General features: G+C 54.5%; 1 protein-coding gene across 1 annotated transcript in view; it reads right to left on the reverse strand.

Moving 5' to 3' along the window:
• ASTN2 (astrotactin 2) overlaps nucleotides 1-15,861 on the reverse strand; it is a 366,183-nt gene that overhangs the window by 96,785 nt on the left and 253,537 nt on the right. Inside the window, exon 17 of the mRNA XM_074161351.1 lies at nucleotides 7,605-7,870. Within this exon, the coding sequence (XP_074017452.1) occupies nucleotides 7,605-7,870 (266 nt within the window). The remainder of the gene's footprint in view (nucleotides 1-7,604; nucleotides 7,871-15,861) is intronic.

Genomic DNA, 15,861 nt, shown 5'->3' on the forward strand with positions numbered 1-15,861 from the left:
TGCCCTTACAGTAGTACTGAGCACTGTTCACAGGAGATAAATGCTGCTCCTTGGTCTAGACATCTCTGGGAGGAGGAGGAGAAAAAAAAAAAGAGGAGGAAAACCAAGGATTTCCCAGGCCAGAGACTCTTTCCAGGATCATGCAGTTCGCGTCTGAAAGTCTGCTCCAGGTTCACAGCGAAGGAGGATGAAGTTTCCCTACTGCTGTTGGCAGGTGATCTCATCTTGTGCTGCTCACACCCTCCCTGCCTCCGGCTGCTGGTCCCCGGGGAGCAGGATCACCAGCACTTCATCCTGGGAAGGCACATCAGCAGTTTACCGGAAAGGTCAGGGTGCTGGAAAGGACCCAGGGTGGGCAGCATCCTGATTTCTGTTATTTATGGGATCCGAGGGAGCGGCAGAGGACACTGTAAAACCTGGCAGCGGGGGAAATAAAAGCCTTTGGGCTGCAGCAAGAGTCTCGTCCTGGGGAGCCGGCTCCGCTTTCACACCTCGGCTACAAAGCTCCCCATTATAGCCCGATCGGGGCGGTTACAATGCGGCTATTCTTCCCCGGGAAACGCGAGTCGGATGTGGGCTGGAGCTGCAGCAGGATGCTAGAGTGCGCGACGAGGAGGAGAAGGGCCAATTAGCTGATATTAAAACAAAGCGAAAACAAATCCAAAAAACCCCCACACCCCAGACCAAAACAAAAAAACCCCAAAAACCTCACCTCAACAATACAAACACTGTCCCTGTTCGCCCTGGCTCCCTTTCAGCTTTGGCGCTGGAAAAAGAAATCCCTGGCACCGGCTCTTCTCGCCTCCAGGGGCTGCTTCGGGGAAGCCACGTATGTGCAGGGAGGATCGTTGTCCTCCAGTAGCTCTGCCGAATGGTGCTATACGGGCGCCAAAGTGAGCCCACAGCCTCAGGGACACCTCTCGCCCTGTCCCCATAGCATCCTGCACCCTCCTCCTGCCGCCCCAGGTGGGCAGAGGACATCAGGAGACTCAGCCCTGGGGTCCAGGGCGATGGAAGGGCCCAGATATCTGCCCTCCTGAATGGGATTCAAGGGGTACGGCCAAACTCTGCCATGAGAAATGAGTCCAAATTTGACTTCTCCAGCCTCTGCCTCAATTCCTCTGTCCCTTGTCCTCAGGTGTACGTTTCTCCTAGTCCTGCTCAAGCCTGGGACTGATCTCCAAGCACATCTCTGGTCACCACTTACGGAGCCCTGTGGGCTTAACTGGGATGGCCATGGGGACAATGTTTACCCAAGGGAGTCAAGGGCTCCTCTCCAAGGCACAGTTGTGACCCCAAAGCCAGCCAGCCGTCCCAGAGGATGCCCGACAAGACCATTTCCTCTGAGGGAGCACAGGGTCTCGAGGCAACAGTGCTGAGCTCCCCAGGTACCGCATTTCTCAGGTGTGCTCTTTTTCATCTGTTCTACCCTTCGAGGGCAATGTCAACCCAAAGTGGGGGGGTCACAGAACCAGCAATAAACTTGGATAGTCCAGCTCCTTCTCCGGGGGCTGGAAAGCCGCAATAGCAAGCCCAGTCTGCACAAACTGGGGGGCTCCCCACTGCCCTGAGGGACAGGCAATGATGAAGGTACGATGGACACATTTCACCCCATTGTAGGCCCTTTAGGCCATCCATCCTGGTCATTCGGGGGGGTATAAATACGCAGAAGGACTTCAAGTGCAGAACCAGGGCACAGCTCCATCACACTGTGCCTTACAAACAGCAAGTGCCAAGACAACCTTGACCCCGAGACTCAAACAAGAACCACCAACAGAAGACATCAAAACCAGCGGGGCTTTGCACTGCTGCTGGAATACAGCCATCGGAGCAAGCGAGCAGCAAAGGCACGGAGATCAGCTGGACCCAGGAAGAAAAGCAACACCAGTTTGTGCAGCTCCCTCTGAAAACACCACCACTTCGCCATCGTCAGTGCCCGCTCCGGGGGCAGGAAGGACACATGCTCCATTGTCATCAGCACGTCCTTTGAGTGAGCTGAGAGAAGGTAGTTTGAAGGATGGAGGATGGAATGGATAAAAGAGGTGCTTTCCCCTCTCTTTGCCCCGGCCTGACTTCTGGTCCGTGATAATTCCACTGCCCTTCTGGCCAGGCTCAGGTGGTCGCTGGACCCTGGGACATGAGCCCTGCAGCTCCCCTGGTCCTTACTCCCAGTGCCCTGGCCAAGGTCACCCTGGGGACACTGGTCAGCAGTGGCCATGCTCTGCTCAGCAAGAGATGGCTCCTTGGGGCCACTGGGCAGGCAAGGGGTGAGAAGGAGCGATGGGGAATTTTGCTCCAACGTTGAGAGCTGCCGTCCCAGCGGGTGACCCAGCAGGGACTCTGCAGGCACAAGCACGCTGCGATCCATGCACAGGCAGTGAAGCAGCTCTCGCCGATAGCCCTGCCAGGGTCCCAGCCACACGCCGGGCTCCTGCCAAGGCTGATGGGGCCGGCAGCGTGGGGATGTGTCCCCCAGCAAGCCTCTGCATCACGGGCTGGGTCCCGTGTGCTGCGAGGAGGCTCTGGCTGCAAGCAAACGCTGAGATTACTCAATTTTCGAATTAAATCAAGGTCCTAAGGGCCTTCTAAAAGTCCAGGTTCCACATCCATTTGCCTCCTTGAATACAAACAACAGGGGTTTGAGTCCATTTCCCCCTAGGAGTGAGACTGATCTCTCTTGGCTTAAAAGCAATGGAGCTATGATGGCAATCATGCCACAAACCTACTTGGACTAGTTTAATCTCTGACCAGGACCAGTGGAGAGGACTCCAGCATTGCCTCTATTCCAGCAAGCAATCCTTCCTCTGTGAAACCTTCTACCCACAGCCACATCAGCCATGATAGCTATGAAAAAGCCATTCAACAAAGCCCTTCAAAAGCTGCCTGGACTTTCAAACGCATCTCCTTGACCCCGGGAAGCTCCTTTCCCACCCTAGTGCTGCCAAAGTCCCCAGCTAGGCTGCAGCTACCAGTGACCATGCAAGGTCTCTGACCACCACCATTAAACCAGAGGAGGAAACAGAAAGACGTCCTAGAAGGGGCTCAAAGTGTAAAGTTTTCATTGCATGCAAGAAGGCAAAGAAGGGCCATCAGTAACCGGCAGTGTCCTGATACACTGCTCCTCCCCGATGCTGGGAGCAGGAGCGATGCTTGAGTGGGACTGGAGGGACAGACCGAACCCCAGCTGATCACTCACAGCTCAGAGCTTCCTAAAGCTCCCAGCACAAATGCCTCCAGGAAATTGCTCCCTGGGCAGCAAAAGACAAAACCTGACTCCTGGAGCCCTTCAAAATTTCACACCCTTGCTTCAAAGCAAGAAGAAACCAGCGGTTCCCAATGGAAAGGAAATAAAAAGTCTTCCAACTTCTATCACATGGGCAAAGCAATATATTTTCACCTCATCGCCCTCTTGGAAATGGTGAGTTTTAGCTGAAATCAAACATGCACGGGTAGAAAAATCGCAAATCAGCCCAAGGCAGACACCCAGCATGAAAACTCAAACCCCGGCACTCAAGAGCCTGGCAAGGTCATCAGCAACCGAGAACATGGCCTTGTACCGTGCCGTAGCTGTAAATTTTAAGAAGTGCGTAACTCACTGCACCAAGGCAGATGAAAAGACAAACTTACAAAAAAACACCTACACGTACTGAAGCGGGTAAAATGTCTTTACCTGCGTCTTGCCTCATCTCTGCTGTGAGGCTTCTATGGGAAAACTTCCAGTGAGCTTTATATATGTTAGTATCCACCTTATTAGTGACCTTGTTTTCTCTCTGTACACGTATATAAATATCTACGTGGACATATATGCAAAGAGAAAGATCTTCATTGCTTACAATTATTATTTTTTTTAATACTATGGGGGAACTGGGATCTGCTTGCAGTTCCCATAAGGTCAGTATTTGCTGTATCGATTGAGCATTATCCACATGAACAGGGATACAAAGTGAGGTGCACAAAGCGAGGAATCATAAAATCATAGAACAGTTCACGTTGGAAGGGACCTTGAAGATCACCCAGTTCCCACCCCCTGCCCTGGGCAGGGACACCTCCCACCAGACCAGGTTGCTCGAAGCCCCGTCCAACCTGGCCTTGAACCCCTCCAGGGATGGGGCAGCCACAGCTTCTCTGGGCAACCTGGGCCAGGGTCTCACCACCCTCACAGCAAAGAATTCCTTCCTTATCTCTAATCTAAATCTCCCCTCTTCCAGTTTGAAGCCATTACCCCTACTCCTATCACTACAGCAGTTCAAGCCAGTGGTGTTCCAGCACACTTGCAGGGGACTGGGGCACGCTGCTGGGTCTTGGTGACAGGGTGATGCCCCCATGATGGTGGCAGAAAAGATGATCCTTTTCCCTTTTGTAGTCACCCTCCCTCCCTGCTCACGGGGAAGGCCATGCTCCTGCCCTCACGGTCATCCCTTGTCCCCAAGCTCACGATGCCACAAGAGGCATGGGGACACCTTCTCACACAGGCAGCTCTAATCCCGCACCAAACCATCCTTGCTGGAGCATGGGCATGGATACCTTCAGCTCCCGCTCCTCCAGACAGGCGGGGGCAGCTTTGCCCAGCCCACGCCACCCAGTAAAACCTCCAGTGCTGAGAGGTGAGGTTTGTGCCGTGGTGGCAGCGAGTCCCTCCGGCAGCGGGGGATTACAGTCCCCAGGCACCAGGATGTGTCCCTGCCCAAGGGCAGCAGAGGGAGGAGAGGGAGCAAAATAAATATCCTGCAGGAGAGAGGCTGATGGAAAGAAGGGTGAGATGGAAGGTGGGGAGGAAGGGATGGAAGGAGCTGGACAGCAGATAAGATGAAGGTTTAAGATGCGAGGAAGAAGGGGAAAGGAAAGCGCCGGAGCTGATGCGAGACAAGGGATTCATGTTTAGGGAATGGGAAAGGCCAGGAAAGAGAAGGAGGGACCGGGAAGGCAAAAAGCACTCCCTGTGTCCCGCTGCAGCAAGGGGGGGATGGCCTCAGATGGGCTGCAGGGACAGGAGGGCATGAGAGGGTCTGCCATCAAGAAAAGCCTGCAGCCAAGATACCGAGACCCAGTGCGGCTGCGTGATGGGGGTAAGAGAGGACAGCGTCCACCCATCTGCCCCCCACCCCAGGACCCACTGCTGTGGATGGAGCAAGGTGACCCGTCCTGGCGTGCACTGCTCGCTGCCAGCTCCCGGTGTCCCCTTAGCACCTGCTCCAGCAGCATCCTCCATCCTGTGGCCACCTGAATCCCTCGCCCTGGTGCCTCCAACCCCAGCCCTGCTGGCAGAGAGCACCCTGGGGTGAAGGAAAGCAGACTCACACACAGCACGGGCTCCCCCGGGGGGACCCCTCCACCTCTGGGGGAGCAGGTGGAGGGAGGAGGGGGAGGGACACATCAAATGCAGCCCTCTGGAAGATGACAGGGGCTTCTCCTGTTTGGTTGGTTTTGTTTGTCTGCCTGTTTGTTTGCTGGTTTTCCCGGCGCCTCAGCAGAAAGCACAATGCGGGCTGTGCTCCAGCTGCAGCTGATGGGGCCAGCCCTCCACAGGAGCCAGGGGAGGGAGCGAAGGAGGCTCCTGCTGCTGCTGAAACACAGGATCCAGCTCCCCAGGCCAAGGAGGTGCCCCAAGTGAGCCCGGGAGGGCAGGCAGCGTCAGCATGGCTCGGAGGGACAAATGATGATGATGAGGGGACCACCAAGGCCAGACAGACAGGGTGGCATTGCCACCTGGGTGTAGGGCTCAAAAGGGGAGGTGGTGGTGAGTACGGTCCATGGAGATTGCCCAGATTCTGCTGGGCTCTGCTTCCTTCTGCTCTTACTCCTTCCCTGCTGGCTAACCTCCCTCTCACACCCCAAAAGGAACCATCTTCCTGCTGATCGCTGCTGGGGAACACGTCCTTCTTGCCTGAAGGAAACCAACTTTCCCACTGGCCTCTCTGTACCTGTAATGCCTCATCCCAGCGCTGCCTTGGACATGCTGATAACGGCAGGTCAATGTCTACATAAGCATTGCCCAGAGAGAAAAGCAGGCATGGGTGGGAAAAGGAGGTAGGAAAATAGTGGGAGAAAGGGAGTTCAGGGAAAAGAGTTGGAAGGAGAGAGGAGAGGAGGTATGAAAGTCACGCATGGCTGCATAGAAGAACCAGGAGAGTTGATAGATGGGAAAGCAGGAACAAGACCAAGAGACAGACAAAGACAGATAGTCCCCGTAACGTACTTGGATGCCAGAAGAAGCACAGGGGGTCCTTCGCCCTTGGATCTGGGAAGGGGTGAAGTATCATTGCTGGTGGTCACACCTCCATGTGCTAGGATTGCTTCCTGACCTGCAGCCCTCTTCGTCCCACCCACAGCTGCTGCGCGCTGGCTCACTCCAGGCATCTTAATCAAGCGCAGGCTCAGTGCTAATAAGTGACTTTAAGCAGGTCTGTCATTTTTGGACTTGGGACCTGGGTCAGAGGGCTACGGAAGGGGGTGGGGGGCAGCAGCGAACTGAGAAAGTGGGAAATCAATCTCCATAGGATTAACACTGAAGCTCTTGCAGGAGGGAGAGGAGCCAAGCCCCAGGGAAGGGTGACCTCCAGCTTGGCTGCTCCCTCCTGGAGTAACAGTGACCTCCTGTGGCTGCAGATCTGTCCCAAGGGGCTGGTTATTCCCTCTGCACCAGCACTTTGCAAAACCACGCTACAGGGCTTTGGCCACCATTCACAGAGCTTTGGACACCCTTTGCATGGCCACTGCCTGAGACCTCAGAGATCTGATGCCTGGCTGCTAAGACCTCTCCACAGGGGCACACATCCTGAACACCAGCATCTGCTGTGGGTAGACACCAGGGAGGACCATGGCCTCAGGTACTCATAGAATCATGGAATGGTTAGAATTGGAAGGGACCTTAAAGATCATCCAATTCCGCCCCCATGCCCTGGCCAGGGACACCTCCCACCAGACCAGGTTGCTCAAAGCCCCGTCCAACCTGGCCTTGAACCCCTCCAGGGATAGGGCAGCCACAGCAAAGAATTTCTTTCTAGTATCTAATCTAAATCTTCCCTCTTTCAATTTAAAACCATTACCCCTTGTCCTATTGCTACACTCCCTGATAAAAGAGTCCCTCTCCATCTCTCCTGTAGACCCCCTTCAGGTGCTGGAAGGGGCTCTAAGGTCTCCCCGGAGCCTTCTCTTCTCCAGGCTGAACAACCCCAGCTCTCTCAGCCTGTCTTCATAGGGGAGGTGCTCCAGCCCTCTGATCATCTTCGTGGCCCTCCACTGGACCCATTCCAACAGGTCCACGTCCTTCCTGTGTTGAGGACTCCAAAGCTGGACACAGTACTCCAGGTGGGGTCTCACGAGAGCAGAGTAGAGGGGTAGAATCACCTCACCACTCTCATGGCATTGCCTTCGCTATCCTGAAGGCACGGAGACACCGGTCAGCGAGGCCTCTGGGTGGTGGGCAGCAGGACCTGCCAGCTCCATCACTGACACCGTCCTCAAGTGTTCCTCACCAAACATGCCCACAAAAACATTGCCCCACTCTCGGGAACCCAACATTTATGCAGAGATTCAGGAAGGCAGACTTGAGAGGTGACTAAGGCAAGATCATATTGGTGGAGCCGGTCCACCACCTCACTCACCTCCCTGGTATCGTTGTCCTGGATCAGAGCATACAGAGGCACCACTCGGTTGATCTCCAGCAGAACCGGCGTAGGGCTGAGCTGCTCCTTGCCAGGGCGCCGGCACAAATGGCAAGTGGATGGGCAGCGCCCTTTCTCCTCACAGTGAATCTCCACACCTGAGATGAGGTGGTCATCAGACAGCATCTGTGCCGTCAGCAGGCCCGAGAGATAGGTGATGAAGGGCATGGATTTCAACTCCTTCTTGTTTCCAAGCTCTGTTGTTTCTGGTTAAGGGAGAGGGAAGAAACCAAACAACATTAAATTAATCTCAGCACAGTCATCCCAAAACCAAACTTTGCTGTAGACAGGATAAATGCAGCTGCTGAAGGTGTAGGCCAGGTGGGACCAGGAAAGCAGAAAGGTCAAGGAGAGGAGAAAAACAGGACTTGCTGGTCACTGCTTGGGAGTGGGTAGAAAGCGTGAGCATTTCCAGCTTCCTTTTTTATAACTTGCATATTCACTTTCTGCACTTCAAAATGAAACAAAACCACCCAAGCATATCTGCCCTGCCAAAAAGAAACCTCTCTGAAGCGATCAGGTCAAAGAGCTAAGCGCCCGCATCCCTGTTCCAACGCCAGCCCTTTCTAGTCCCTGCTGTCCTTAGCTCTCTCTTTGGGTGACACATAATGCAGGGCACTGAGATGGAGCCAAAGGAGGCTGCGAAGAAACTACATTGTGGGATGAAGCCCCCTTGGCAGAGGAGGTAAGTGGGTACCGGAACAATCTCACCGCACGGGGAACAGACGGAGGCATTTCCAAAACCCCTGTCCAACACTCTGCTTTCAGGAAACGTTCAGGCCTTTGAAACCCATCGTGAAACTTCCTGGTGGTCTTAACCACAAGGAGATAAAGCCAGAAAGCCTTGCTTTGTTCTGCCTTGGTCCAAACACTCCCTAAGGACAAAGAAAGCATCGAACCTGGTGATACCCTCCTGCGTCCTGGTGACTCCCATCTTTGTCCTGTACACTTCTACTTAAACTCTTTATCTATAGACATTCCTCTTGGGTTGATCCAAGAAGGAAGGCCCAAGAAGGAAGGCCCAGCTTTCATAACCCGGTGACAGACCTACAGAAGAAAAGCCATTCTCCATCCTATGCCTGAATGAGGCTTCCAACACTGTGAGCCGGATGGCTGTTGCCTCCAACAACAACCTCCCAGTCCCAAGAAGGAGCTGCGGAGGAACGAGGATTGTCTCAATGCTTTCGGCTTGCAGCGACGTGCAGCTGATCTAGCCAGGCAGTAGACAATTCGAAAGACAAGTAAACACAGTATTCATTCATGACTCCCTGAGCCCTTCAGGCTAGGGACAGCCCTTCCCTGTCTGGCTGTCACGGAACACTTCTGTGCACAGGATCAAAGCTGTCATGGGAAGAACGAGAAAATTCCAATCAATCCGTCTTTCAGTGGGATAAAAGGGGGGAGCAGTTGCTAAGATAAATTAAAACAAGGCTGTGAGGAGATGTCTCAACATCTAGGGAGGCAGTGGTGTACACAGACATGGAAAACAAGAGTCGGAGCTGGTTCTTGGAGAGATTATTTTCTGGAAGAGCAGCTCCAGGCAACTTCAAGCCTTGTAAGGGAAAGCCGTGATAAACTGAGTGGCTCAGAAAGAGCGAAGCTGCAAGGCGGTATCATGAGCCTCTGCTCACTTCTGGGTAAGAGTAACATTTTTTTTAATAACGCTCCTAAACTACATTTAGAAGAGAAAGAAGGAGATGACAGTGACATTCTGGGCTGCAAAGCTTCTTCACCAGAGCTCAAGCAGTGATTTCAGCAATCCTCCAGGGGGAAGGAAGTTTAAGGGAGAACATGAAGATAGAGCTGAAGAGAAAGTGGAATCAGTTATCTCAAACCTGCCTTCCTGAATTATTTGCTTTATAGCTAAGAACTACAGACCACTCTCATCACACGCCCGGATGCATTGTTAACACAGGCTATGGCTTAGCCTAAGCTTAGCTAAGGCTTGTCTGGAGACGTGGCTCACAGTTTCAAGCCTTTCTAAAAGGCTTTCTGAAAATCATTCTTCAAATTGCACATACAGGCTTCCACCAAGACCTGGAAGAAGATGTGGAGACAGCTTAGGCTGGATGGGCAGCATGGTCCAGCTGCCGGAGCACTGCTCTGGGAACGCCTTGTTGGAGGCTCTGTTCCAAGCTGTCTGCTCTGTGCTTCTCCCCCCCGTGTCACATTAAAGCCCAGGGGACACCACGCATGTGCACACAGCGCTTGTGGGCTCAGGTGCTCTTCGAGTACAAACAAGCAGCAAGGAGCAGGATGAATAAGCAGGAAGAGCAACCTCCCTTGGTCCTCCTCAGTTACGGGCTGTGTTTGCAAGAAGCAAGCCGAGGCAAGTAAGGAGCAAAATAAACTTCTGAGCAAGAATTTCCCTCTGCAGGAGAGCACTAACTCCTGTCTCCCTGCATTGCCCCGTGCTGAGGGACACCCCGACTGCAAGAGCTTAGACTCAAATGTTTGCATTAGCTGCCCCGTCCAGGAATACAGATGAAGCTCCTTGCAGCGATGCTCCACCAGACAGGTCACCCTGGGGAAGGAGAGGACACGGCTTCCCTGCAAATGGTGGGCTAGACACGGAGAGCCATCCTCCAGCGTCCACCCTGACCACACAGACCCTTTAGCAAGAAAGTAAGATGAGTGTGAGCTGGTCCAACATATCCTTCAGCACCCACCACCTCCATTGCTCCCAGGAACAGGCATTTTAACTGGGAGTGATGGTTTCAAGAGCTCCCCAAAGGGACTGGCCTGAAAGCGAGGGTTCCTCCTGAAGGAAACCCAGATGGAGCAAAGCCATTTCAGGAGCAGCAGTCACCAAATGGAGCTGTACGGGGAAAAGTGTAGAGGTCTGCAAATACAGTAAGGTACAAAACCATGTTAGTGCAGCTCCCCTTCCACAGCGGCCATGGACTCAGCAAGAGAAGATTAACTGTGGAGCCTGGTGACTCACGGCGGGCTTGTCAGCAGAACAGACTTCATAGGTACGGTGGAAATGGCTGTCCGCGTTTAATCCTCTTTACAACAGCTGAAACCCCTGTCGCTTTGGGAAAAAGGACTGCTTTGCAGACTGGATTCCTGGGGACGGTAATGGGTTACTGCAGCCCAGCCTTACTGGTTCAGCTGGCAAGGGACCCGCGGTGTTCCCTTGTACCAAAAAGGCTCTGGGTAAAACTCCAAAGGAGGAAAATGAAATAGGACGTGGTTCAGCAGAGGGAGACGAGCTTCACTGCCAAATTGCCAGCTCTCATCCAGACGAGCACTTGGAAATCATCAGCACGGGATAGCAATTCCTGGTGGCTTTTGTGGAACGAGCTTTGGGGGCTGAAGTAAAGTCCCAACAAAACAATCACCCCGTTTCTGCTGCTCAAACCTATTTGAGAGTGCCAGCCGCACACCCTGCTTGTGAGCCAGCTCCTCCAGAGCCGGGGAGAAGTGGCGAGGAGGAACTGCTGCTCCTCCTCTGCTTGCTCAGGGGGTGGAAAGCACCAGCTCCAGGTGCCTTCAGGCCTGTGCTCATCCCTAGAAAGCTGGTCATTTCCTTGCGGGAGACAGCACCTCCTTCTCTTCCCACCCACATCAGCATCTCACAGAGGAATTATTCCAATCTGGAAGGTCTTTTCCCCCCAAACACACCCCTTTATTCCTGGACCTGTCATTACAATTGTAGCCCTGGGAGAAGGGATTGAAGTCCCTTTATCTCCCTCTCTCCCACCTCTGAGATGGGTTTTGGTTATCTGCTCACCAGGAAGGAGCTCGGGGGGCAGCCTGCTCTCCCCACGGCAAACCCGACAGTTTTTTCTCCATGCCTGGAGAAACGCCACGTATTCCCGGAGGATGGGTCTGGTTTTTATTCCCTAGTCACTGCACAGCGTTCATCAGCACTGAGGTCCAGCTGACTGGCGGCTTCTTGAGCGAAAATACTGGCCGCCCAACCCTATTCCTGACGAAGTCGAAGGAAGTTCTTGCCGTTGGACTGGAGAGAATCAGAACCAGACCCTGCAATGTACCATTGCAATCCATCTCCAGCTGCTGCTGAAGCCACCAGAAACACTCCTGTTGTCTTCACATCAAGCTGGGTCCGGTCCAGAGTAAGCAAACCCAGCTTCGGCGTTCAGGTCCACGGGGCACGAGCCCCGTGCAGAAGTGATTAACCTCCCAGCGCACTCAGACTGCTCTTGGAAAGCCTCTGCTTCACACCTTAGGGAAGGGTGACCGCTGCTGGGGTGCCCCAAGGGTCCCGTGCTGGTGGGAGGACGAGGTTTGGCTGCAGGGGCTGCAGCGCAGCAGCAGCGAGGACAGAGGGATTCCTTATCAGCCCTTGCATCTCAACGTGCTTTCGCTAAAGCTGTTGGCGACTCGGTTGAATCCTGGCAACATCTGCTTGGAAGCACAGCACCGCGGATGTGGTTGGGACGCATCACGGCAACTTGTGGGAGTTATTAGTTTGTTTGTTTGCCTGAAATATGTATTTTAAAAAACCAACCCCAAAACAACACAACAAGACAAATAAAATCACAGCCTTCCACTAAGCGTCAAGCCTTGCGTAAGGAAGGGAGGATGAGCAGCGCAGGGTGTGTGGAGGTACCGCTCGCCTCTCGGGGGGGTGCCTGGCTCCGTCTCTGTGCTCCACCAGGATTTCATCCCCCCACAGCACGAGGTGACAGCCTGCGCGGGGGTCCCTGCTCGGGATGCAGCAGTTGCAGATGTGGGGAAATGCTTCCAGCGTTCCCAGCAGCACCTCCTAGTGCTTGGACAAGAGGGAAGCACGATAACACCACTACTATAAGAATAACAAAAGGATAATACCTAACTCTCTTGTATCGGAGTGCTGTTTTGTCTTGAATGCTCCCAGGAGGCGATGGGTTTGCCAGTGGCCCAGCATTTTTATACAGCGCCTCTTCCAAAAGATCCCAAGTCATTCCAAAACTGGGAATCACTCCACTCACCACAAGAATGCAGCCACATCACGGGTAGGATGTGGTAGCTCTTCAACAGCAGAAAAACTTGGAACAAGGAGTGGAGAAGGCTCTCCAGCTGAAGCCGTAGAGGGAATGTCAGGAACAGACCCAGGTAGGGATTCCTCCAGGCCCAGCAGATTAACCCTGATGACACCCACCGGCCGCTCACCTACGCCTGATTTAGGACCTGGGTTTGGCATTTCACAAGAGGAAATGATGTAATTTTGGTCCACCTCCCCTTTATACCACCTGGACTGGACAGACCTAGTGCTACCACGGGCAGTACGGTGGGGATTAATGGCCAATACACATCCCTGGCACAGGCTGCCCGTTTATTACCTGGTGGAATAACACCCCATTTGTCGGCGAATCCATCGAAAGGGCATGAGAAAGAAAATCAATAGGTGTGTTTGCCTGCGAATTTCTCTTGCAGTGAGTTATTGTCAGTGCGGTAACCAACAGGTCTGGGAAGACTTTGGCCAGATTTAACCCTGCCTGTTGGTGATGATGGGCAAACACTGCTCAGAGCTGCCGTGAGAGCGATGTCCGGGGGAGCCAGCAGTGCTCCTCTGTCACACGCGTCCACGTGTGCAAGAAACATGGTGCCGGCCCTTGCTGTTGCCCAGGGAATGCCAGGCTCAGGCTGGCTCTGCCAATCCCCGGAGCAGCCAGCAATGCCCGTGCCCCCCGGGCTCACACATGGGGCAAAGGAGGGCTCACCTCAGAACCGTTACCCATCTTTTGGGGAACGCAGCCGTCTTGTGGCATGGCATTCCACATGGGAAGCCTGGTGAAGGCATGACCACAGCCTGTCCGGGAGGGATGCAGCAGGTGAGCACGGACCCCATAAGCGTTGAGGCTGGGGCTTGTACGCAACCACAGAACCGTGCCAGTGGGAGACCAGCACCGAGCCCCCCGAGCAGCTGGTGGGGCAGCCTGGGGCCCTGCCACCGGCGTGGCTGCGGGGCAGTTGTGGCCACCGCGGTCCGTGAGGACCTGCTGCCCTCTCGTGGCATCGCGGGAGGATGGCTCTCGGGCTGGAGATGGCCACCTCTGCCTCTGCCGCTGTCACCCCACAGCCCCTCTGCGGGGACATCCCGAGCCTCATCCTTCGGGGAGCCCCACACTTCGGAAAGATGAGCCTGGCAACCCAAACCCTGAGTGCCAACAAGGGATAACCTCCTGCACGTGATGGTTTGTGACTCCTTTTCTGCCCCCCTTATGTCTGGAGAGCCCCACGCTGCCAGCTGCCTGCCTGCCTCTGCCCCCCAGCAACCTCCCGCTGCACTCCCCCCTCACCCTGCTGCTGCTCTGACCACTGCTCCCAGCCGATTAACATAACTCAATTAAACATAGAACCCTGCGGACCCTCAGTGCCCCGACGCCCAACCACAAGGAGTGGCCAGAGAGCTACACCGCGGTGCTTGTGGCTCAACAGCATGTCACCCTGCCTGCCCGCGGGAGCCCCTTTGCTCTGCAGCTGATCCCGAAGGTGCCGGCAGGGAGAATCCAGAGGCAGATCATCTCCTCTGCCCGCAGGTCGGCCGGGCAGGCTCTGCAGTAGCCTCAGCTTCAGATGAGACATTTACAGACTTGCAAGTCTGTGGTATTAAGAAAAAAAGCTAGGAGGGCTTTTAGAGACTACATATAAACCTCGATAAAAGGGGATGGTGCAGGCATCACTGGTGGGCCCACTTTATCAAAGGAACTAGCTCTGCAGAGCCCTACAGAGTCCCCACTGCCACCCCCGCCGCCTGTGCCAGCTCCCAGAAAAGGAACCGAAGCCCTCCCCTGCTCATCTCAGTGCTGGCCCTCCTGCCCCTGAGCCACTACAGCCCCACAAGGAGGTCTCCATGACCCCCCCAAATTGCTGCTGCCATCCCCCAAGGGCTGCTGTGGGACCCATATGGGCAGCTGGCTCCCTCCTTGCTCCAACGCACCCGCACGCTCCATCCCCATCTCATGGGATGGCTGAGATCCATCAAGCCTGCTGGCCAGCTGGCTGGCTACCAGCGTGGGGCAGCCCCACAGGACAAGCCACTCTGCCAGGGGGTCAGGCGTCACAGCCTCCCCATCCGTCCTCATCACGGCACAAGGGTCTCCATACTCCAACACGCTGGGCAACAACATCATCAGCTCATCGTTATCACCTCGAACCAAATCCAGAGAGTCCTTTGTTTTCTCCCCAGGATGCATTAAAAGCTTATTTCCTTATTCCCACCATTATCTTCCCCTCATTCTATTCATTTTCAGGAGCGCGCTCACAAAATCTGCCAGACCACCCTGGTTCAATGCTAACATCCACTTTTATTCACTGCAAAATATATGAGGGGCAGAAAGAGCATTTCCCTGCTGATGCCAGGAGCTGGGAGTGAACCCTGTGTCCCTTCCCCGGGCACAGTAACACCCCCAGGGAGCTGCTGGTGCCCTGGGGGGGGTCCTGCTGAGGTTTGCTGCTCAGGGCTTGAAGCACGGGATGAAACAGGAGGCCATAAAGCTCATTCATTTTTTTTTTGCAACCCTGGTCAGGCTTTGCATCTGCTCTCGTTGCCTTTGAGTGCATCTGCTGCCCACGTTGCTGATCCCTGCTGCTCCTGGTGGCTGTAGATCCCTTCCAACTGAACTATTCTATTCTAAATAGGAAAAAAAAAAAAAAAAAAAAGTAGGAAAAATACCAAAACCAGAAGGCGGCAAGAATTGCTGCATTATGCTAGCGCTTTCCTCAGTGCTGGTTGGTAGCTGCTGGAGCGGGTGAGCGAGCAGCGCTGGAAAAGTGCTGCAGCTTTCGCTGAAAGGTCTGGGCACAGCCCCACAGCTGGCTGTGCCGCACGGGAAATGGTTAAATCCCCTCATCCCCAGGCAGCAAACTCCTCCGGACCTTCACCTGACTGCGGGATACTGCCCAGGTGCCGCTGGGACCAGCCGGCGGCACCGGAGCTGCAGCACTGCTGGTGTGTGAAGGACATGGCTCCCCTGGACCTTGCTGCCCAGGCCTGGGCTTCTCCCTGCTCCCACAGAGGAAGCCCCAGGTGCTGATAGCTCCTCATCTGCTGTGCAGCACCACAGGGCCACAGTACAACTGGTCTCCCCGCCATCTCTAAAGCTGTCTCACGATGGCCGAGAGAAAGCTGAGCTGGAACAGGCCTGTTGTTACTGATGGCCCTTACAGGACCACAACCCTGAGAAACACCAAGGCAGAGCGGAGCCGCGGTTCAGCAGCGAAACCCCTGCCTCCAGCTACTGCT

The sequence above is a fragment of the Numenius arquata genome, chromosome 19 (assembly GCF_964106895.1).
Source record: "Numenius arquata chromosome 19, bNumArq3.hap1.1, whole genome shotgun sequence".
NCBI lineage: Eukaryota > Metazoa > Chordata > Aves > Charadriiformes > Scolopacidae > Numenius > Numenius arquata.